Below are 24349 nucleotides of genomic sequence, written 5' to 3'. Positions count from 1 at the left end.
AATTCTTATATATATATTCCTATTAAAAAGTTATGATGAAAATAGGAGGAATTGATCGTTTTATATTATATAATTGTAATTTATTCTAACTAACAGAGCTTCCGCCCTCATTAGTTCTTTTCCCATCCAATTCTCGTAAAGATTTTCAGGAAAAAAGGAAAATGTGAATTAGATGTGATCCCATCTGGTTTTGTAGCGAATTAACCAGGCAACGCAAAGCTTAATGTTGTCATACGTTAAGGTTATGCATTGTTATAATAACCAGGGTAACCAGGGAGTGGAGGTAGCTAAGTAGCATGACTGCAGAGCAAATTAGTAATGGAGCAAAGTTTGATGAATATTGCAAGTTATACTCATGTCAATTAGTATGAGATACATACAGTAACATACCCTCTGTAGATGCCTAGAAAAATACAATTTGTCAAAGTAGTTACAAATAAAGTGAGAATCAATCCTGTTTTAGGCTATATTTTATTTGCTTATATAAACATTAATTTTACTGGTTTAAAATTGAGAGTTTTGGTGGACGGATCAATTTAAATGAAAACATTTTGTAGTTTTATGGAGACACGTTTTAGTCTATGTGCATTTTCTACTCTTGCTATCAACACCATTCCATAAGATTTCTGACAAAGTATTAAGAAAATGTTTAAAAGTTCCCTTTACGTTCAAATTTCAATTGATTATTTCATCAATGTGCGGGAAGGGAGGGAGTCCTATCCCAGGAATTTCTCGGCATAACACCATTGGTGAGTCTGACATAGTGGAAAAATTGCAAATCTTCTTTTGGAAAGTAAGCTTGTATGAGCGATTCAAACAGCAACTTTTAAACAGAGCGTACACAAGGAGAAATGGGCTCGTGCATGCTATGTTTCGCGACTAGCGTAACATAGCATAGCACATATACTGTTTTTCCAAAAAAAGTCAAAAACCACCTCAAGCCAATGTTAAAAATATTTTTTGATAAATTAAGGAAGTTTGTTTGAAATAATTGCCACTTCCATTAAAGACTTCTAATGGAAGACTCTAAAATGTTTATAAAACATTTTGATGAAAACAGCCTGTAACCCTAATATTAACACCATGAGAACTCCTCGGTCATTTTCTTGTTTTCGTTAGTGTCTGCCTTTTTGGACACCCTGCCGGTCCCAGCACACTGCAGATGTCTTCCTGTTTTAATGCCTTTGTGGCCTCCACTGTTGCCACATACTCGTTTAGTGGGTCATAACCCGATTTAGACTGCATTATAATCACCATTCAACTATAAGGAATCTCTCTATTTGTAATGCATTTGTTTGATTTTATCACACAGTTTATTTCCAAAAACATAGAGTTACTGCTTAAAATCCTTGAATTCATGTGTTTGAAGCACCTCTAATACCCACAAAGATTACTACGTACAATGGTACTTTGGCCAATTTGGTTTTTGAAACTGCAAAAATCAAAGTGATTTTAAACATTACTGATTAGTTGGTATATTTAAAATTATACTTCAAAGCCAATCTTCCAGGTGTTTTTTTTTTGTTTTGTTTTGCCTATTAGTCTATATCTATATACCTACAAAACATATATAGATAAAGATCCATAGATAAAGGTATATAGATAAAGCAGTGTTAAAGTTCACAGAGCCCAAGCTATGAAATACAGCTTAAAAGTTTGTATTTAGTAGTCCTACATAAACATTTAAGCAAAAGTATTTAGAGCTAATCTTTTAATTCTTCCAAAAATATGCCTAGCTGCTCCACCTTGTTTATTGTACTGGTTAGGCTCCTTTATAATCTCTGTAATCTCATTACTTTTTGGTATATCAATCTTAGACTAGAGATCATGTATAGGTATAGCCACCTACAAAGATGTTTAAATGACAACATGACTGCTTTTAAAGGGGTTACTATGCATAAAGGAATGTACAGATCTCTTGCTTTTAATTTTACACCATGTGAAGGAAAATGTAGGTCTTAAAAGGGAAAATAAGTCCCTTACTCTTTTTATACAGTTGTTTTCCAGAAAATCTACAGTAATAGGCCTACTTCTCATGGATATTTTTCCCATGAAAATCGGTTTTCCAATGTAGTAGACTGAATTGCAATGTGCATTCAACTAATTGTCCTCTGTGTATCTATTGTGGTAGGCAATGGGTTGAAAAACAAGAGTAAACGGTTAAAGAAATACTACTGAGGAGTTTTCAATTTTCCAGAAACTATTATTTTTTCAGTCAAATCAAGCATGAATAATACATTATTTAGTAGCACTGATGCCTTGCAGTAATAAGGTTCCGGGTTAAGTTCCCGGCCTGGGATATTTCTGCTATGAGTTTGCATGTTCTCCCTGAGCATGCGTGCGTTCTCTCCGTTTACTCCGGCTTCCTCTCAAAGTCCAAAAACATGACTGTTAGGTTAATAGGCTTCTCTAAATTCTCCTTAGGTGTGAGTGTGAGCATGAATGGTTGATTGTCCTGTTTGTCTTTGTGTTGCCCTGTGATAGACTGGCATCCTGTCCAGGGTGTTCCCCACCTCCCAACCACTGACAGCTGGAGGTTGATTGATTTTGAATGATTGATTTTATTGATTTCCCAGTGGAGAAATTTACTCGTTACCTCAGCTCAAATAGTCAAAAAGAGAAGAAGAAGAGGGTGCCAAAGTGCATCCACATATGACAGCTTGTTTTGTTTTGTTTGTTTTTTTTCTATAGCAGGATTATTATTCAGGGTTATTGCACAGGGTGTCTACATGGGTATTCATATATATATATATATATATATATATATATATATATATATTAGTGCTGTCAAAATTATCACGTTATTAACGCGTTAACGCGAGGCCATTTTAACGGCGATAATTTTTTTAACGTGAGATTAACGCTATGTGGTTTTATGGTACAATTTTTCCAAGTACATCCCGCTGCAGCCTGCGGGAAGGCGGGGCTATTTTCCCCCAGTCTATGCATTTCTCATAGGCTTCAAGAGCGGAGCTCCTCAAGGGAAAAAGACGCTCATACACTGGGTGACGCTAGTGCCTTTTCTTTAAGCCCCACCACCAACAAACAAGTTGAGTGTCTGGTAACTAGTAGCAACCTGAAATACGCCGAGAAAACTGATTACTGAGGTGAAATGGAATCTCGTAGCAGCACTCTTGCCGTCTCTGTACGCAACAGGTCGGTATCGCGTGTGTGTGTGTGTGGGTGGGTGTGTCTGTGTGTGGGTGGGTGGGTGTGTGTGTGTTCTCATTTTTGTTAAGAGGCTGAAAAGTAACTTTCTAGAGAGCATAGACTACCTTCATCTAGTGATGTCGGTCTATTGATTTTGATGTATTGATTGAAAATTGTTCATTATTACCTTGGTTAATTAACATCTAATGTTAACTCTACTAAATTTTATAGCAGTAGGGTAAAATGCTTGTCTTTGTTCAAAAGACTGTATTAACTGTAAAGACTGTCTTTTACATCAGCCTGTTTTCAGGGCCTTTTTTTTGCCTACATATTTGTTATTTTTTGCTACATGCCTCCCCATCTTCTTGCCATATGTTTCTATGGCATAAATCAGTGTCTGTGACCTGTTTTCATTTTAAAAAAAGAACATTGGCACAAACCTAGCCTGTATGTATTTTTTTGTATGTCATCGAGAGTATTTAAATGATTTTCAATCAGGAAAAAAATGTGCGATTAAAATGCGATTAATCGCGAGTTAACTCAGGCATTGATGCGATTAATCGCGATTAAAAAATTTAATCGATTGACAGCACTAATATATATATATATATATATATATATATATATATATATATATATATATATATATATATATATATACAGTTATTGCATCACTAGGTGTCTAATATAAAGAACCCGGTTACTGCACAGAGAATTAAATAGCAATTGCACATTATACATTGTACAAATTATTATCGTTATAGTGTGGCATTGTAGAGGCTGGTGGCAGCAGGGATGAATGACTCCTTTCTACAAACAGGGTGTAAAAGTCTTTCACTAAAGGAGCTGCTCAGCTCCTCTACACTCTGGTGCAGAGGGTGAAAGGGATTGTCCATGATGGATGCAAGCTTGGACAGCACCCTCTTCTCAGCCGATTCCTCCATTGAGCCGAGTGCGCAGTATATGACAGAAACAACCTTTCTCACCAGTTTGCTCAGTCTTTTTCTGTTTCACTCTGCACTGCCAGGGGCCCAGCCGACAACAACGCAGAGGAGGGCTTTTGCCCCAGCAAGGATGAGCGTGATGCAAAATGGATGGATAGATGGATCATTTAAATCTTCTGATTTATTTTCAGCAATAAATCTGAATTTATTCTGTAATTATCCATATTATTAGATCTATATATTCTCTATATATTGCAGTTTCAATCAAAAGTTTCAGGATTAAGAGTTATTTTTTTTTTTTTTTTGATTATATTGACTTATTTAATGCAGCTATTGTGATCATTATGTCACTTTATTTAGTTCACTGTTTAAGGTAAATTATTTGCTTAGAATTTTCTTTGCTAGGTTATTGCTAAGGCAATTTCTTATTATACTGTCACCTGTGGCAAAAAACATAGAACAACAGCACTCTTTTGCTCGTTCTCGTAGCTTGTGCTCTTACTTAACAAGTTTTTGTTGTTTTTTTTACTTTTTTAAACTTGCGTGGAGTTGCCATTGGTGTCTGAGTTGAGCTGGATGCCGGTTGCTATTAAGTATCGGCGAACTCCATCTTGAATACAAGCTATGATCGTTTGCTAGGTCGGACCCATTCAACGTGGACGTGCTTGACATTACATCTGCCGAACAGCTTCAGGAACTTCCGACCCGAAGTGCATTTAGGAAAATAGGCAACAGGCTTAAAGATGCATTGGTGCTGAACTACTGAGGTGTTCATCTGCTCATCAAACAATGTTTTATTCATAAGGAATCATATAAAAAGGCTATTTTTAAAGATATTTTTTCTGTTAAAATGTACATAATGTTTTTTTAAGGTAAGTTTTTAAGTTTTAGAAATTGTTGCATTTTACTCTGTCATCTCTTATAAATAGACTTGATCAATATATCTGACGAATGACACAGGGAGGCTGTCTATCATGCTTCAGGGGCAACAAAACTAGAAGGAATTACCACTTTAACTAAAAAGACTTCTATTTACAAAGTTTTAGGGGATGTATAGGTGAAAGAATCTTTAAATGAGGCATTAGCCACTTTTCAATGTGGCCTATTAAGTTCACGTTTGTCTGCTCTTTATTAGTAATGCCGTTCCCTTTGCCATAAGAAAACCACTAATCAGTGAGGCTAACTGGAAAAAAGGCTTCAATTTGCTAGGGAGCATAAAGATTGGACTGTAGAGCAATGGAAGAAGGTGATGTGGTCTGATGAGTCCAGATCTACCCTGTTCCAGAGTGATGGGCGAATCAGGGTAAGAAGAGAAGCAGGTGAAGTGATGCACCCACCATGCCTAGTGCCTACTGTACAAGCCTGTGGGGGCAGTGTTATGATCTGGGGTTGCTGCAGTTGGTCAGGTCTAGGTTCAGCAACAATATGTGCTCAAAGAATGAGGTCAACTGACTACCTAAATATACTGACTGACCAGGTTATTCCATCAATGGACTTTTTTCTTCCCTGATGGCACAGGCACATTCCAAGATGACAATACCAGGATTCATCGGGCTCAAATTGTGAAAGACTGGTTCAGGGAGCATGACACATCATTTTCACACATGGATTGGCCACCACAAAGTCCAGACCTCAACCCCATTGATAATCTTTGGGATGTGCTATAGAGGGCTTTGCGCAGCGGTCAGACTCTACCATCATCAATGCAAGATCTTGGTAAAAATGTATGCAACACTGAATGGAAATAAATCTTTTGACATTGCAGAAGCTTGTCGAAACAATGCCACAGCAGTCCAACACAGTATTAGAGTGAGTGACCTTTTTTTTGGTGGCGACTTTTTTTTTGGCCAGCCAGTGTACTTTGGTTCACTTTCCTCTGTCTGTATTTTGGTACAGCACAACATATATAAACCAACACAAAGCATCAGAGTCTAGGATTTGCACAGCTCAAACGTCGGAATAAAGGCAGCTTACAACTGGACAAAAACTGTTCGGATCTTTAGCTTGAGGTTGGGTCTACAAAGTAAAATTACAAAGACCAACATAGATAGAGTTTAGTACCCATGGCTGTCTCTCTGATGAAAACACTAAAGCCATAGAAGTTATTTACTCAGTGAAAGCAAAAGTAACATAATGGTGAAAAAAATTACCCTAACCCTGCAGCTATGGCAGCAATGTATTGTTCATAATAAACAATTATATGTGTTTGACAATCCAGGTCAAACACCAGACTTGATTATTATCTGTCTGTATCACCTGTAGCACACATCATACAAATCCAGTTAAGTGAGTTTGACCTATTCTGGATGGTACAATCTAATCTAGAAGCTGATCAAAAACTGAAACAGAAAATAACTTGCAGCTGCACTAAAAGCAAAAAAGAATTTTATGAGGAACTGTATTGCATATATGAATACAATTGCATGTTGAACCTCTCATGTGTTCTTTGTCATATCAAAAAAAAATGTTGCCATACTTTAGTGACTTGAGGTTGTAACATTGAATGTGAAAAGGTTCGAAGGAGGTAAATACTTTCCTGAGGCACTCTAAATGTTCCTATTTCTATCAATGAAATAAGAAATAAATTTGAAGGAAATAAATATATTGGACTGATTTCCCATCTTACAAAGTCTGTTAGCGAGCAAAAATTAAGTCTTAAACTGCACTTAAGCCAGTCTCTACAATAGGTTAGTGCTCTACTTCAGACCCTTTCTTCTCTTGCTCAAGGTTTATTATGTGTGCTTAAGTAACTTTCACTTAGAGAAGCTGTATTTTCAGTCTCAAAATCTGAGCCAATAAAATGCCAGATCCAGTGCTAATGTTGCTGTCTCCTTTGGGGATTTTTTTGCACCTAAAATGCAGAAAATAATTGCCGCATTGTAAGTGCATCTGACAGCTCATTGCCCAAAATAGGAAAAGGTAGATAGCAGAAAAGATGGCAAACAACAGCAAAAGGTGTAACCAGTAACATCCAATCATTGTGTTTTGCTGTTGTTGGACTTCATTTGGCAAGTTTATTTGCAGTTTAGTTGAGCTGTCTCAATTCAGTGGTTCAGGGGTTAATGAATATATTGCAGTAAAATATTTACTGTACAGTCTTCTTTGTAATTTATTGTAAATTCCCTAACCTTTCTTAGATTGCTGACTGATGTGTAATAAAACACCTGTAAGGTTAACTATCTTATTTTTTCAAGGCTCTAGACATTTTTAAGTTCACAATATTAAAGCTCTCCTTAATAAATATGGGTATAATCACATCTGAGATGTTGCACTGGGAATCCAATTAGCACAAATGCCAGAAAACTGTTAAGCAGACAGCTACTTAACAACAGATGTACATCACTTCAGCTCTGGCATAAGAATGCATCTGCACAATCCCCAGTGAGTGTCTGTAATTAGATGCCTCTCATTGACTTTGTGTGCAAATAAACCAATAAACCTAATCAACCACAGCTCAGTTTTGCAGTTGTCTGTGTCAAAAACCTGAACATAGAAGGTATAAATTCACACATTTAGAACTGACCAAATTTAAACTGTCTTTGTACAGGCATATAATTGTCTCTGTAAAATGCCTTTGCGATGGCATGTGTTGTGAAATGTGGTTATATAAATAAACTAAATTAAAATAGAATTTAATGTAATTCAAACAAATTTCCCCAGCCTCAACACTTGTTATCATAGTAAAAAGAATTTGCAACTTCTGACATTTATCAGGTTTTATAATCTAAATGGTGAGATCTTTACCAGAGTTCTCAAATTATTGAACTTACTCTGAGTGTTTAACACCATAGATTCCATTTTAATAAACACAATGGAAATGTTTCAAAAATAATTAAGTATTCTTTCCAGTATACATTATTTACATTCTTTAAATTTTAAGATGGTTTACTCTAACTCTTTTTAAACCATTTTAATTGAACAAAATGTTACACTATTTCTCAAAATTTAAGGAATTTCACAAAAATTTCCATCATAACAGAAGCTTTTGGGGAGAGGAGTCAAATTTTGGAGCCTAAAGATTTTTATGCACTCTTTTCAACCTGGGTGGTATGCCCATAAAGTGAAAATTGGGTTGAAACACAAAAAATAATGAGTAATTTATTTCAGATAAGTATTAAACTGAAACAAGCAACATCAGCTGATCAAAAGTTTAAGACTATATCTCAAAACCTCCACAACCCCCTAGGTTAAAACCACGAGTGGATATCCAATTTCTCTTAATCACTTCAATAATCACTTGTTGAGCTAGATGCTACTGTTTCCAGGTGACCAGATTGTTGTTCCAAGTGGTGAAGATGGCTTCACTGAAAGGTTCAAGCAGCAGGGCATGAAACGCAGAGGATGCCGGATTTTTGTAGCTTAGGTGACTGTGCTTAAAATATTTATCAGAAAGTTTAAAGTATCATGTGAGACAGCTTGAAGCAGCTCAATTGCCATCGCTTCATTAACTACATTACATCAGTGTAATATATATCAAATTAGGCATGTAAAATATTTTGCTGCATGGCTGTTATACTGTATCAAACTGTGAATCATTGATCGTTATTAGTAAGTGACAACCATATTGGTCTATTTATACAAGATATATAATTAAAGTCACTTCTAAAAATAACAATGATCGCACTGAATTCATTTTTAAGATCTAATCACTGATTGAAAAAATTATTAAAAATATACTTTTCACATGATTAGTTATGAGTCGTTCAGATACTGTCTCCATCTGAGAGGAAAACAGTAAGTTTGTGCATAATTTAGAATTAAATACCTGTTTTAGGGCTAGTTTAGAAGAGTGTGTAACATACTAAAGGTTTTTCAGCTGTGTTTATGTTCCACCCTCAGCTTAGATGCTTCACTGGTAAGCACCTGTGAGACGATAAGTAATCCCAGCAGCAGCCCCTGTAACCCATTGAGTTTCTGCACATGCAATAAACTCGTTTTACACTTTCCCTTGTATTTTGTCTGTTAATGTGTGTGATATGTTGTATGTTATAATGCTATTTCTAGTAAGATATACTCTTTTACTACACATGGACCTGAATTATCCACCACTGTTTTAGGGAGATGTTTATTTCTTAAACTGATGGAATTTGTTTTTTTGCAAAATTCAGTGCTGAGTAGGCGGATGTGTCCAAGGGCTTCTCGTTCGCTGCAAAGTCCCTTTGTATGTTGTTGTTGTCATGATGTTTGAGTTTGGCAGGTCTTTTAAAGAGCCTGATGTGTAGCAGTGCTTCGGTGGCAGAACAGTGTGGTGTTGATGTTTGCAGAAGTTTCAGAACGGATGAGTAAATAAAACTTTCATTAACATTCTGGTCGAACATCATAATTTGGTGAGAAATTCAAGTTCAAAGACGATGAGATTGTTGCAGCCCAAGGCGACAGAGGAAACGTTTAACAAAATGAGTTACCTATTAAGACTCAGCTTTTTGGATCAAGCGAACTAGATTTAAAGTTGGAATGAGAAGTGGAGAGAGAAGAAAGGGAGCATTTGAACTGATTTGCTCATTTGAAAGAATTGAAGCAGATGGAACCAAACATCCATTTAACAATTACAATTAGTGTTCTATTAATTTTGACATAAGAGAATACATTTTGTACAAACATCCAGTGAAAAGGATGTTGAAAAAAAAAATGAGCTACTGGGTCTATGGCTAAGAAGTGGAACAAAGACGGTTGGCTTTTACGGGTTTAGTGTGTGATATTTGGTGTAGCTCAGGAGAAAGATTCCATAGAGCTTAGAGATAAATCTCTGACTATTACACTGTTAAAGCCTCACTCTTGTGAGCCAGTCCCACAAGCTTCAAAACATGATGCCATTACAAAGACTAAAAGCAAACGTGTCTCCCAAATGTAGCCTAAACTTCTGAGTGAGTACAGAGTAAACCCTTTGAAACAGGCAACAGCTCATAAATAGATTCTTGCTCATCGTTACCTCTTGCTCCACAGCGATCACCAATAATATTCCTATAATATAGTAATAATATTGTTATATATAATATTCAATTCGGATCTGTTTGCCTGACCTCTCTTCGGATTCCTGCTGTTTTCTACCTGTGGACTGAACCTGGATCTACCTCCTGAATTCGACTTAAATTTCTCCTCACTACCTCTTCAGATCTCAGATCTTCTGGCCTGGACTTCGGTGAACCTCTTAGAAACTGGCTTTGGCTTCATTTTCCAGGAAAGTCCTGCCTTCCTTCATCTGCTTGGATCTGACCATCAGCCAGTTCAGCAGTCTTCAGGCTCCAGCTCCTGGAACGTTCGCTGTGTGCTGTTGGCAGTCATCTGACTGGATTCCACCCCTATATCCTTCCAAAAAAGTTAAAAAAAAAAAACAACCCACTGGACTTTGTTTCAAAGTTTGAAGTCGTTTCTTTTCCCATCCAGGAAGCTTTTTCAATTCAAAATGTCAGAAATAGCTTTGAGTTTTAGGCTTTATAGAGTGGACCAAAAAAAACCCTTTAGCTCCTTTGGAGTCAGGGTTGTTTGGCTTCTTTTTTAGCCTGCAGTACCCAATACCTGTCTATGCCTCTGAAAGGGGAGTCGTTAAAGGGAATTGTTGTCCTGGCTAAACAGGCGACAGGTTCTGTTCCCCTGTAAGGGGCTGGGGGTTGCGGTGATAGTGGGAAGGAATCAACTCAATCGCTGCATTGTAGGTTTTTGAAAGCTGAAATCTGAGTCCACCCCCTCTGTTTAAGGTTGTTTTTTCTTTCTTAACATAGATGGCTTCCTTCGCACCTCTCTCAAACCACCTGTCTTCTTTGTACAAAATGTGAATATTCTGGTCCTCAAAAGACTGTCCTTTGTCCATGAGGTATAGATGTACCGCCGAGTCTTGTCCGGAGGGGTCGCTCTTCTGTGTTGGGCCATGCGTCTGTGGAGAGGTTGTTTGGTTTTGTCCAATATAAAGATCAGAGCATTCCTCAGTGCATTAAATGCACTCCTCTTCTGGGCATCGACTGAACTCTACGACCAGAGATTACGGCCTTTGAAGCCATATAGCTGCTGAATCACAGACCTGATGTTTCCTAATACGGTAAATGCTTTTGAGTGTTACGCCTGTCTGTTTGCTTCAAATTCTGGGTCCTCTGTTCTGAGCCCTGACAGTTATGCCCCTCCACCCCCCTTGGCTGTAACCCAACCTGGCCAAAGTGCAAGGAGTAGGCACCCTGTGTCTGCAGAAATTCATTAGTGCAAAATCATAACTCATTTCAGTTTTTTAATTCATACTTCCTGCTGGTTTAAATGATAATTATTCAACGCTCAATTAAGCCAGGCTTAATTTGTGTCTAAATCACCTGAGAACTGTTGCTATCCAGAACATGAACTGAAGAAGACTCTTGGGTGAGAGGAGGAACGTCTTCTAAAAAACTTCACATCCAGTTGCCTAAACTGAATTTGTTATCCAGCTTCACCATTTCAGCTGATTTCTGATGCCCTCATTGTAATTCCCTAGTAGGATTATTGAGTAAAAATAATTGGTTATTATTAAATATTTATTCAATTTTAGAATAACAGAGGTATCTGTCCGTGGTTATTTTATACCTGTTGCATCAAGGGTCAGAAATTCCTTTTGATTTAACATCTTGATAATGCAGAAACATTTCTTGTGGTTTTGTTAATGATTAATAAATACCAAATGTAACTATAAATTCAAATTGTTAACAGTTAGTAATGTATAATTCAAACTCAGATTAACAACTGCTTTAAAAATAAATTTTATATCATGTGATTATCCAAGCTGTTAATTATAAATATATTTTCATAATTGATAAACAATGACTTTTAACAAAACACTGTTAGTTATAATCTACTATTTTAATATATGTTTGATATTTGTAATCAAATAACAGTGTAGGTGATGTGGTTCGGTCAGCAGTGCCATCCTCACCTTCCAGTAAAAAGAACTAATCTCCTCTGGAGCAATGATCTTAGATAAACTGAAAAGGTATTTCCCACATGTATTGTGACTTATAATCCTTCTGAATCAAATGCCCCGCAGTCTCAAAATGCTGTATTTACCCTGTCTGGCACCTCTTTGAAAAGGTCTAATGTGTAAAAATAACTCATAATTTCCCTGAGAGTTGATCCTTCCTCTGAAAAATACTCAGCAGCTGATCAGCCTAAAGTGGGTTCAGAGTCAGATTTTATTTCCATCCCTTTTGAAGAGGATCTTATTGAGTAATTAGTAACTCCTTCCCTCAGTCATTCTGTTTAATTTATATATTTTTTAAATGGCAGCAATATTTGCTAATTATTGAAATATAACTAGGAATTAATATTAGACTTAGACAACCTTTATTGTAATTTTGTATACAAGTAGTGTATACAAAATGAATAATATCCTCATTATCCCACAGATTATTTTATATTTTATTTAGTAACTCTTCTTAAAACTACAGTTTTGCTATCCCAGCATGGCTTATGACTGATATACTACACTGATGTGATCTACTTTAAAGTTTACTGACATGATGCTGTTTTAACTCCAATTACTTTAATAGATTGACTTTATTTGGTTGTTTCAGGATATCAACGTAATCTTAGTTTGGAACCTCTATACATAAATAGCATATCTCACTAATGTTAGATGATTTTTGGTTGGTTGTTTTTATGTGGAACAGTAATAAATGTTAAAAATATGTAGTTATTCTTGCATCCCAGCCTCAGCTCAGTAACCTTCATTTTATAAGCACCTGTGAGAATGAGCCTATGAAGACCTCTGTATGTTTTTCATTCTCACTCTGCTGCCAGCCATCAGCAGCAGCGGTTCCTGCAGCCTATGAGGGTGGCTTTTCTAACTCTAAATAATTCAGTGCACTATACTAGTGAACATCAACACTCACCCTGTTCTTGTGTCATTTATGTTCAATGTTCAAGCTGCTGTCATTTTGTGTAAAACGAAGAATTTCCTTCTTAGAAGAGTGAGACTCATGAGAGGAACTCATGAGAGGTCCAGCAGATTTGGCTATTCAGTTCAATTTAAACATATATGAATAGCTAGTAGAAATAAATGATCTTTAAAAGTAATAATCCAATTTTTGTTTGAAATAAAGACAGGAGAACAAACCTTCTCTTTTCCCCACTAAGATTCTTGCAGCGCACTGCAAGTCCCTGACATCTGCAGAACTTCCAGCTGGTTTTATTTTTATCATTATTTCTGACACAGACGACAGACATTGTTATCTAAATGTTTTGAATTAGATTTCTTCTCTGAAAAAGTAAACCAAGGCTCTGTTGGAATAGAAAAAAAATCTATATTTTCCCCAACCACAGTCTGAGGGTAGACAAAACCCTCAGAACAAAACAAAAAAAACGTACCCTGCTGAGTTTCTGTGTGAGACCTAATCCAGCGATGAGGGGATGGTGGAGAGGCCCAGAGAGAAACAGCAATATACCGTACCAAGCAGCTAACAGGCAGACTTAAAAGTGATATCTACAAGTTTAACTCCTTCCGGCCAGTAAGTGGTGCACCAGCGCTCCTCAACTCTCGTTTTGTACCGTTTGCCTGGTCCGCTAATGCTTATACTAGCCATATCAAATAGGGTTGCTAATTGTCCATTAAAAGAAGGTATCTGTCCATGTTTAAGAAATAAAATAGGTGTCTAATTCATTTCAGGTTTGATTTAAATGTTTAAAAAATCAATTAACACATAAAGGCAAAATAAATTCATATAGTAGGTAGAGTGGAAGACAATACCTGTGCAATAATAATAATAATTGAACTTTCTTGATCTCCCACTGGAAAAAATTTACCTCTGCTTTTAACCCATCCTCTTGGGGAGCAGTGGGCTGCCGTTGTGTGGTGCCCGGGGAGCGGTGTGGGGTTAAGGTTCTTGCTCAGAAACTCAGAGATCAGGCTGTTAGGATCGAACTGGGTACTTGCATCCTTAGAGTGCACTGCTCTAACCACGAGGCCCCTCATTAAATAATGTCCCTTATTTAATGTTTACTGAGTTGGCAGCCCTGAAACCAAACATGTAATTTACTAGTTAAGAAAAAAAGTGGCATTATGCTTTGCTTTCTTACATTGGCATTGTTCTAAAGCTTGAAAAATCATAACCCTCGCTTTGTTTCTTTTTTTGTTATTTCGTTGGCTTGAGCTCCATCTCACATGACTTCCAGCTACTATTACTGTTAGTGAGGAATCCTTTCCCGTCAAAGTTTCCATGGTACCCAGAAATAAATCCTTATTTGTTTTTAACCCTTCAAAAATAGGGATTTAGCAAAATGAAAATTATTGGCCGAAAACCAAAGAATTAGGAAGCCAAGGCCAAAAACCAAAACACTAAAAGAATCAAGAAATAATCAATTAGCCCTAGTATGAGTAATACATTTATTTTTCACCATAGGTCTGTGGAGAAGCTGTTTCTGGAATAGTTTTGATGAAAAAGTTGCAGCTATGACATTAAGTATGTTTTCCTTAATCATACTAACTAAGCTTAAATCAACGTGGTTAAAATTGGGTTGCTTTTGCATTTATAAAACATAATCTAATTTCTGCAGCAGTATGATTTCAGATTTGGCCTTCAAGTAAGACTCAAAATGAAACAAGTCGACTTTTCTTGACTTTGCTCATTAACCAGCTCCCAACAATAGAGATTTATTTTAATTTCCTTATTTAAAGTGTAGATACCTGTTTCATAAGGTTGTGAAATAATATAAATTCATGCTGACCTAGAGCACATCATTATCTATAAATAGGAATAAATGAAATAGTATTAGAAAGCATTTGAAATAATTATTATGAAATATACAGTTACTTGCAAAGGTATTGATACACTTTTGGTGTTTCAACAATTTGTCACATTACAACCACAAACATAAACATATTCTATTGGAATCTTAAGGTAAAGACTAACACAAACGCATGATATAAAACAACTTCTACAAATAAAAACTGAAAAGTGTGGTAGGAAAAACTGGTGAATCCACTTTTCTCTGGGTGCAAACAATTGCCTTCCTAAGTTGCCTGATGATCGCTGGTGACTAAACAGAGACCACCTGTATTTAATCTAATACTCAGCACAAATACACCTGCTCAGAGGTTGGTTACGAGAAGATATGGGAGTAAAGAGCATCACGAAAGCCAAAGAACACACCGGAATGGTTAGGAATAAAGAAATGAAAAAATGTTAAGCAATCCTAGGCTATAAAAAGAACGAACAAGAAGAGTACTGATGATAAATGCAGCTAAGAGGCCCATGGTGAATCTGGTCGAAGATCCACAGCTCAGATGGGGAAACCTACCCACAGGTCAACTACTAGTTGTGCACTGCACAAATGTGGTCTTTATGGAAGAGTGGCAAGAAAAAGGCATTGCTAAAAGAAAACCATATGAAGTCACATTAGCAGTTTGCTAGAAGCCATATTGGGGACATAAACATGTGAAAGAAGGTGCTGGGGTCTGACAAAACCAAACACCAGACTGACTGAGCTAAATACAGGCCAATATTTAAACAAACATCTGTTGTAGTCTGCAAAAGGCACAAGACTGGGGCAGAGGATCATGTTCCAGGTGGACAAAGACCTTAAAAAAAACATGGCTACAGTTTAAAACAAAAAATATTCTTGTTAGAATAACCCAGTCAAAGTTGAGAAATAAACCCCAAACAATAATCTGTCCGGGCGATCTAAAAACTGCCATTCACAAAGGCTCCTCATCTAAACTAAATGAGTCTTAGCTGTTTTGCAAAAAAATGTTGTCACTAATTTCAGTCACTAGATGAGTGGGTGGTAGAGAGGTATAATTGCAGCTGTAAATGCAGTAAAAAGTGGCTCGGGAAAGTATGACTCAAAGTAGGATTCAGACATGTTAAGTTATTTAGCCTCATCCAAAATTTCATTTTAATGAGTTTCTGATTTTTTACTTGCAGCTGTTTCATGCTAGTTTTGGATCAGATATTTTAGACTGAGGGTTGTTAGTGACAGGTTGGTGCTGTTTGGAAAGCTAAGTAATGGAAGACAAACCTAATCTTGAATTGGTGTATTCTGCTGATTCGTCCATCTGGCTGATAATCAGTAATAAGGGGAAACATGTTTGCAAGGAAACAGGAAATTCTTAGAAACTAGAAGCCCAAGCTATGCTAAGAAATGTCCCAGACTTAACCCAACGGGGGAAAAAGAACAGCTGCATCGTGGATAAATAGAAAACAAACCTCAAGGAAATAACTGGTTTCAAAATTCAACGGGATGTATGATCTATAGATAAAATGTAGAACTAAAGACTAGATCAGAAAATACTAAAAAAAAAACTAATAGTGAAAATACACATCTTCTTTAAAGTCTAATGTCTTGGTACGTTGGGAATATATGTAGAGCAGTACCTTTTTTTTTTGTTGCTTGGATGCACATCTGCAGTCACAGGCAGAGATAAAAAATACTCAGTTGAATCTTTCCCCCTGTGATTGGTCAGACTTCTCATTATTTGATGTGACACAGAGCCTCCTCCTCTACAGTCACCTGAGCAACACACATCTAAACAGTTTGCTATCCTGCTTCTCTGTTACCTACAGATTATAACAGGGCTTATTTGATATATTTTCCCTCTGCTTTCATTGAGCTAACTCATCAATTTCACCAGTGACCTGTTATGTTTTTAGCTACTGGATTTTCTAAATAGATAAAGGCCATTGGCTATGTCCTAAATATAGGCCTGCCATTATATCATGAACCTTAATATGAATCTCACCTTTTCCCTCTGAGTTATGGCTTGCTTAAAATACTTCCTCAAGGAAATTGATTTAAACCAGTCTTCGACCTCATCTGTCAGTCTAGGAATAGCTGTCATCGGGCGAATCACCCCGGGTTTTGTCTAGAGTGAAAAAAACAACAACATTAGCTTGTTTCCACAGGCAGCTTTAAAATACACACCTCAAAAGGTTTGGGGTTTTTTTTTTGCTTTTTCATAAAAGCTGTAGCAGCAGCTTTATTTAGGTAAAAGATTTTGTACCTTTTCAATATCTGTCAGTTTTCTCTCCTTATTGGCAGATGGGTGCAAGCTGCACAAAGATGCCTAAACAAAGAGAAAGCATTCAATGCCTGCTGGAAATAATGACAAAAGTCTGCATGGAAAACTGCATTTAAGTGTATAAATGACATCTCTTTATTGATTACCTTTTTTTTCTTGCCGTCTACATTTACAGAATGAAAATAATGCTCTATGGATCAGATTAGACAAGAAGAGCACTGAGTCGCTATGTATATAACAGTAATTTATTTAAAATGCAAAAGCAAATTTTTTTTGAATACGTTGTTTAGTTTGGAATTTCTCCTTTATGCCATTCCCAGTGAAATGTAGTTAATGTTCCTATTGTATATTAAATTTAAGAAAGATCCTTTTGTGAATGTGAATTAAAATATGTTTTGTTAAATATCTGTAAATTTCCAAGAGGGATATTCATTTACTAGCTACATTTGACTTTAAAAGATAGAGATTGAAGTATAATGGAAGCTTCCTCTTATAATATTTAATTTGAAACAAATATCGAAACATAAATCCCTTTATAATCACTGAAGTCAAATCTAAATAATAGGATTTTAAAGTAGGGGTTGCCTTTTCTACTGGTTTCTTTATGCACATGCTGCCAAAATAAATTTGCTCTCTTTGATTTTCTCACCAAAAATGGAAATCTCTAAAGGAGCTTACCTGCTCTTTTTAATTTTATGCATCAAGCTTAGAAATTGGGATTCTAACTGCACTTAAATTTAAAATAAATTCTTTCAACATGCAGGCAGCATCCACCTTTCATGTTTTTATCAATATGCTTCCCAGTGGAAAAATATCCCTTAGGTGATAAAATGCTGACATGACAGTCATAAATTCCTTAAACACTTTGGTGAAAATTCTAATGATGAAGCAGCAACTTTTAGCAGCTTTAACAGAAGCTCTGTTGGGATCAAGACCTTGATATGGCTGGAAAGGGAAAAAATGACAGCTACTCACGTATTTGGTTTCACGCCCAAAGGACTTTGAAAATGCAGGATTGTGCTGGAAATGACAAAGCAAAAAGAAATCTAATAAAAAGAAAACAGTGCATTTCCACCTATCAATGTGGAACACTTTTATAAATTCAGTCACAACCATAAAAGCAAAAAAGGTGCTTTTATACTTAAGGTACTTAGTCATCTTATTTTTTATATCATTATATGTTTATTTCTCTTTGTCTTGTGTATTTCTCAAACAAATTGCCCGCGGTGGGATAAAGAAAGCGTCTAATTCTGTAAGTCTAAGTTTATATTTAGAGTATGTTAGGATTTTTTCATCTCTAAAGGAAAGATGTATTTGCCTCAGTAAACTTATTTTTTTGTCAGCCCTGATTTAGTCCAGTCTGGACAAGCAGCTTCCCTCAACCCACAACAAACTGACATAAACTGGATGACTCTTTGAACTGATCGTGTTTCCTCTACAAACTTCATGAGCCTGCCTCCTTTGATAAAAAATTAAGAAATGTGTTTTTCTCATTGATGCAAATTTTATAGAAATTTCAATCTCTCTTACTGCTAATGTTTAAGTACTGAGAATTTGTGTTTCTACAACTGACTGAAGGAATTCTGGAAGTGTTTGTTTCTTAAAAACTTTTTTTTGTTGCTCAAACTCAAACTTATGGCTAATGCCTCTCCTGTCTGCATCCTGTTAGTCTACTGGGATTAACACGCTTCAGAAAGGACAGTAAAAAGAAAACGTGGGATATAACTCCTCCATTCCTTGAAGTAAGCCACTTTTGAACCCTAGACGGCATCTAATGTAGCTTGCCCGAGCTGTAGAGGAAAGCGACAAGACTGCTAATCTGATCCAGCATGAAGTTTCCACAAACACTGATGATTTAGGAGCAAACCCCTTATGTTGCTCCACTGTGTTTTATTTATTCCTATATCAGAGTGGTCCTTTACAGTAAATGACCTGTTGACAAGCTTTCTGGACATGCGCATTTCAATTTTCAGCAGGATCAACAGTCATTGTTAAAGCTGTCATCACCTGGAAATCTAACTTCTTCATCTTTAAAGGTGTGTGTTGGTGTTGGGCGTTAGTTAAAACCGGCCCGACAACCTGGAGTCTGAGAACAGCTGAGTTTTTTCTATGTCGTTCAAACCAGGAAAAGCCCACATAGCCACGGCCTCCATCAAGCATGGCTTTGGTCCTTGGTATTATTCGTACAAAGGTGCCTCAAACTGTTGTGAGTTGCAAAAATAAACAAGCAAATGTTTTTAGTTTGCCTCCATGTGTGGACCATATTACAAAGAAGCAGTTAAGTTTATCCTTGATAGCAATGTTCAACTGACTCTCCCTGTAACCACTTATGTCTGTGCATTTTGCATCATAATGTTTCAGCATTGGGAAAATGTCAGGTGAAGATGGCTTTAAAATCAGGGACTCACCTGCAAAGTCACTAAGTGTCGCTGCTTGTGTAACTTTTTCCATTGTGTAGGAGAGCAGGAAACTATAGTAAAGAAACTATGGCATCTTTTAATGTTACTAATGCTATCTCTCCATGTAATACTTACAGATTTTAGTCATGTTTTGTTTTAAACCCCCTCATTTTGTTGCTCTACCATATGGTACTTTATAAACTGCTCTGCATGTTTTTGTTTATCTGAGCAGAGGACATATTGCATGAAGTGCTTCAGTATTGTTATATCTGTACATGAAGGCATACAGACACAAGTCAAATTGTTGTGTGAGAAAATAAAAAGATGGAACGAAAAGGGGGTCAGAATGAACATTTTATTATTTTTCTCCTTTACAACGTTAAATTATACACTTCAATAACTATGCAGAAATAAGTAGAAATTTGTTGGAATAAGTTTATTTAATTACCCTTAATTTGAGCAGGAAAATAAAACGATCTGCCAATGAAATTAGTATGTCTAGCCATAAATTAAGATAATTAAGTATTACGAACTTGAAATAAGAAGCTGCAGTTGTTGTTTTTTTTCTTATTTTAAATGTAAATTATCTTATTACATTGGCAGAGTGTCTCACTTAACTGCTCAGTTCAAAAGAATATACACTTATTTTAAGAAAAATTGAATTACTTAGATTTCCGTTTTTTGCACTGTAGACAATTGCAGAGGGATTATACTAAGTTATGACTCCTTCAAATAGAAGGAGAAAATAAACAGCAGATCCAACTTCTCAGACAACCAGAATGTTCTGTTAAAGTTGCCTGAGCTCTGTTATCACCTCAGCTCCATCTGAGGCTGTTTGCCTCCATATTACCTGCTTCAATCCAGTAATTAATGCAGTAGAAGCATTGATGTAAAAACAGCCATACTTTCTGAATCCTTTCCACTGGTTTACACTGTGATATATAAACATATAATCCTTATTTTATTGGAAATAAATAAATACTTGATTTATTTTTTATAATATGAACAGCAACTTTTAAAATAAACTCCTAAAGTAATTATATTCACAAAGATATTATTTTACTGGTGACTTGTCCAGAGTGTACCACCCCTCCCACTGGATGTCTGATGAAGGTAGGCCCCAGCCCCCTCCAACATTACAAGGACAAGGAATGTTATGAATGCATACCTGCATGCATTCATAACTTTTTATTAAGCCTTACAATTCGTAAATCAACTGGTAAAAAATGTGTTTTTGAAGGACTGCATGCTGACCTTTCCATATTCCAGTGATGAGTAGTAATGGTTATTTTTTATGTGAAAATAGACATTTAAAACAAATACCTAATTTAATAAACAGACACGATTTTGCACTGTTTTTTAGTTAATAAATTATTTCCTGGTCTAAATCCAGCAAAAAACTGTTTTAATTTCCTAATCTAATTCCCAAGACTTGAAAATCAACTGCTGGAGTTATTACAACCCATCATTTTCTGAATGAGGATTCAGTAACAAATCTTACCTCAAAATGCTTCTTGGTAGGCGATGACTTTGAGGTCTTCTAGCCACAGGATGTGTTGTAATAATACATTTAAGAAATAATTAGAGTAATTAACTTTCAACACTATGAACCATCATTTGTTGTAAAGAATGACTGAACTCACTGGTGGACCGGTGTTTGCAAGTATCTCATCAATAACTGCATAGAGTTCCTCTGACTTTTGCCGGAGTTCAGCAGGGGAGCACATCTACAGACAGAACAGAAATATTAACACTTTTGTTTGAAGTATGATGTATGAATGCAATAAAAGATTTTTTTTCTAGTCTTACCTCTTCATGGGTGTCTATATCAGATCTGTCCTGGGTGTTGCTATAATTAAATTTTTCCTCTACCTCTTCATCTATAGCCTGTGAATACAAAGAAAGTTTCAATCCAAGAATTTTGTTTTCTTTCGAAGTGTCAAATCCTTATAAATGGCACCTTTTCCTCCGAAATCATGTCCATATTCTTTACTTAAGATCCATGTTAATGGAATTATGTAGTTGCATAAAAACTCGCCATATCTGGTTTCCATAACTCTGGCTGGACTTCTTCAAATTCATTTCTTAAAATGTGTTTTAAGAAATATATTTCTCCTAAAAGCCTAAAGACTTATCATTTCATAAGGAAAAAAAATCTCTATATACATTGACTGTCAACTCTAATTGTGTCAAATTAATAATAAAAGTAGCAGACTGTTTAAAGTGCCCCCATAAGTATTGTCTACATGTAAACATGTCATTTTTTTTTTTTTTTTTTTTTTTATTAAAGAAACAAAGTTGTATGTCAAAAAAGATATTCACAAAATCTATTGTATATGTTAAATTCAAATTTAAAAATACTTTATTAATCCAAAAGGGAAGTTAAATTTTAAAGTAACTCAAAGTGTTTTTTTTTTTGGTTTGGTTTTTCATTAAATTGTTTTAGGTGTTGATAGCTGTAAGCAGAAAGGATCTTCTGCACCGGTGTATAAAAAGCCTCTATGAAAGTATGAAAGTAATTTCCCTCTGGGATTATTAAAGTATTTCTGATTCTGATTCTGAAAATCTTATGAAGATGATATTGTGATCTTCTTCACTTCATTAAAAATCTTTCTTTTTGAAATAATCTCCAGAGGTTCCAGCGGAGTTCCTAGGACAGAGTCGGCTTTCTTTATTAGCTTGATGAGCTTATTCAAGTCGTTTGCTCTGATGCTGTTACCCCAGCATCAGGAGCAGGAAGAGATCACACTCTGATAGTTATAAAGGATATGTAGCCTCATGCAAGGTTGTGTAGTAACAAAGTTAAAATACTTTACTACTGTACTTAAGAATATTTTGGATTACTTTATATTTTAGAGTCTCTGTATTCCAGTTAGTGATTAATTGATTACTAAATTTGATAGATAGATAGATAGATAGATAGATAGATAGATAGATAGATAGATAGATAGATAGATAGATAGATAAATAGATAGATAGATAGATAGATAGACAGACAGACAGACAGACAGACAGACAGACAGACAGACAGACAGACAGACAGACAGACAGACAGACAGACAGATATACAACCATTGCATGATATCTACATACCAGACAGTTGGCTAATTAAGTTTGCTGTCCCACCATCAAAAAGGTAAGCGTGTGGATTTTATCTCCTCTAGACCTTAAACTGGGACAACATGTTTTGCTCAGAGGAGATAAGGAAGAATAAAGGGATCTTTGATGCTGTGGGAATCCCCTTCAAAGTGAATGGCATCATGATTTAAAATAAATATATGCTACTCTTTGCCAGAAAACTGAAAATAGGTCATCGTTATTTCTATTAGCAAGCTGATGATCCAGAAGAGACAGAAAAAAATATAAAAGGCTGATACACAAATCAACCTTTTTTTATTTTATCTCATTCCTCTGACCTTACTCCAGCAAAAACATGTTGGCTGAGATGAAAAAAAAAGAGCAGAGGTGAATAGAAGGGTGTCTGACCAATCTGGAGAGCTTCCACAAAAATGTATGATGAAAGACCTTTCTATCTTTTAAGGAAATATTATTATCTATGTTTGACAAAGAAGAAGCCTTGGTTATGTCATTTTATCAAATATTTAGTTGTGTAAAGTATTAAAAAGACAGGTACTGTACAAACAAATGTTGCACAACTGATTTTGTAAGAAACAAATGTTATTTGGGATTTGTTCTCCAATCTATTGATACATTCATTTACGGTACTTAGATTTCTATTGTTAGATTGTTTTTGCTGCATTAAAGTTGGACTTCATATCTTTAAAAATAAACATTAAAGCTGAACTAAACTGTCAATAGAGGCATACAATCTAGGTTTTTAGGCGAACTTGTGGATAATCTGTGAAGCGTTTTTCAGACTAGAAAAAAAAATATTACAAGCACGAAAAAAGCTAGAAGAAATGTTTTATAAATGTTTTAAGACAAAAAAGAAATGAAGAATTAAGACCAGAGAGTTTGAAAAATGGTCCGAAAGAGCTAGTAAGGTTCTGCTTATTCTTTTAAGATTCAACAAAATTATTCTGCAAAAGTTAGATGTTTATTTGGGTTTAAGTAAAACAAAAATGGCAATAATAAAGAAAAAACTCAATTGTACAAAACCTTCATTAATAATCATGAGCAAGGATGTTGCCTTATGTTGCTTTTCTTAGATAATATTTGAGAATTATAAGGAAAAATACTTTGCATTTTTGAGAGGTGAGACTGTTGTAATGTGCAAATGCTTCAGACAGCTCTGCTGAATAACAAGTTGATAAATATATATCTTACAAAAAAAAGGCTTGGGTATATATATAAATCAAGAAAAATGTTCTCATGGGAAACTGCAGAAAAAAGCCAGGGTGCAATTTTTACTACACCTCTTGTGAAGTGCCCAAAGAAAGTGTTACGTGGAAAGGACCAAATATTCAAATAATTGTTTAAAAAAATACCACTTAACATGTTCAGGAAATATTTAATCATAAATTATAAACTTTACAGGTTTGATTTAAACTTTCTTTTGCACTTCTACTGATATTATCATGTAAATTATTCCCACCGACACCTGGCAAATTTATTGGGGATTAAAACCGTCTTCTGGATGTTTAACAGGATAACTGGATGAATTAGAGGGATTAGAGTTAAATATGTGAACTCACTTGCTGGTCCAAGAGAATTGTGTTTGTTGGGATTGCAGCCAGTGATTTGTAGCTTGACTTAATCTTGTGTGCCTGCTGCTTAGGGGAAGGGAAAGAATAAAGCAGACAATGAATACAAATTAATCATTATAATTGCTGCTGCAGATTTCTGGCAGTTTATGCAAGAATATTCTTGTAAAATGTATGGAGATAAGAATCACTATGCATTTTAAACTTCTTGGAGCAGGTGTTTTA

The 24349-nt window shown here is 35.6% G+C and overlaps 1 protein-coding gene across 8 annotated transcripts in view; it reads right to left on the bottom strand.

Moving 5' to 3' along the window:
• The window catches only part of LOC119790652 (muscular LMNA-interacting protein), a 65314-nt gene that overhangs the window by 5292 nt on the left and 35673 nt on the right, over positions 1-24349 (bottom strand). For 4 of the 8 annotated variants that reach the window (XM_038296275.1, XM_038296280.1, XM_038296281.1 and 1 more), the window contains 7 exons: positions 24116-24193; positions 21270-21347; positions 21104-21187; positions 20962-21000; positions 18037-18081; positions 17044-17106; positions 16783-16905 (listed from right to left, as the gene is read on the bottom strand). In XM_038296275.1, coding sequence (XP_038152203.1) covers positions 16783-16905; positions 17044-17106; positions 18037-18081; positions 20962-21000; positions 21104-21187; positions 21270-21347; positions 24116-24193 — 510 coding nt within the window. Of the gene's footprint in view, positions 1-10143; positions 10401-16782; positions 16906-17043; positions 17107-18036; positions 18082-20961; positions 21001-21103; positions 21188-21269; positions 21348-24115; positions 24194-24349 lie in introns of those variants that run through there. The other 4 variants (XM_038296279.1, XM_038296277.1, XM_038296276.1 and 1 more) reach the window with 4 other exon arrangements.

Source organism: Cyprinodon tularosa, unplaced genomic scaffold (assembly GCF_016077235.1).
Source record: "Cyprinodon tularosa strain WSP-4 unplaced genomic scaffold, ASM1607723v1 ctg37, whole genome shotgun sequence".
In the NCBI taxonomy this organism is placed as follows: domain Eukaryota; kingdom Metazoa; phylum Chordata; class Actinopteri; order Cyprinodontiformes; family Cyprinodontidae; genus Cyprinodon; species Cyprinodon tularosa.
This window is presented reverse-complemented; position numbering and strand designations above follow the sequence as displayed.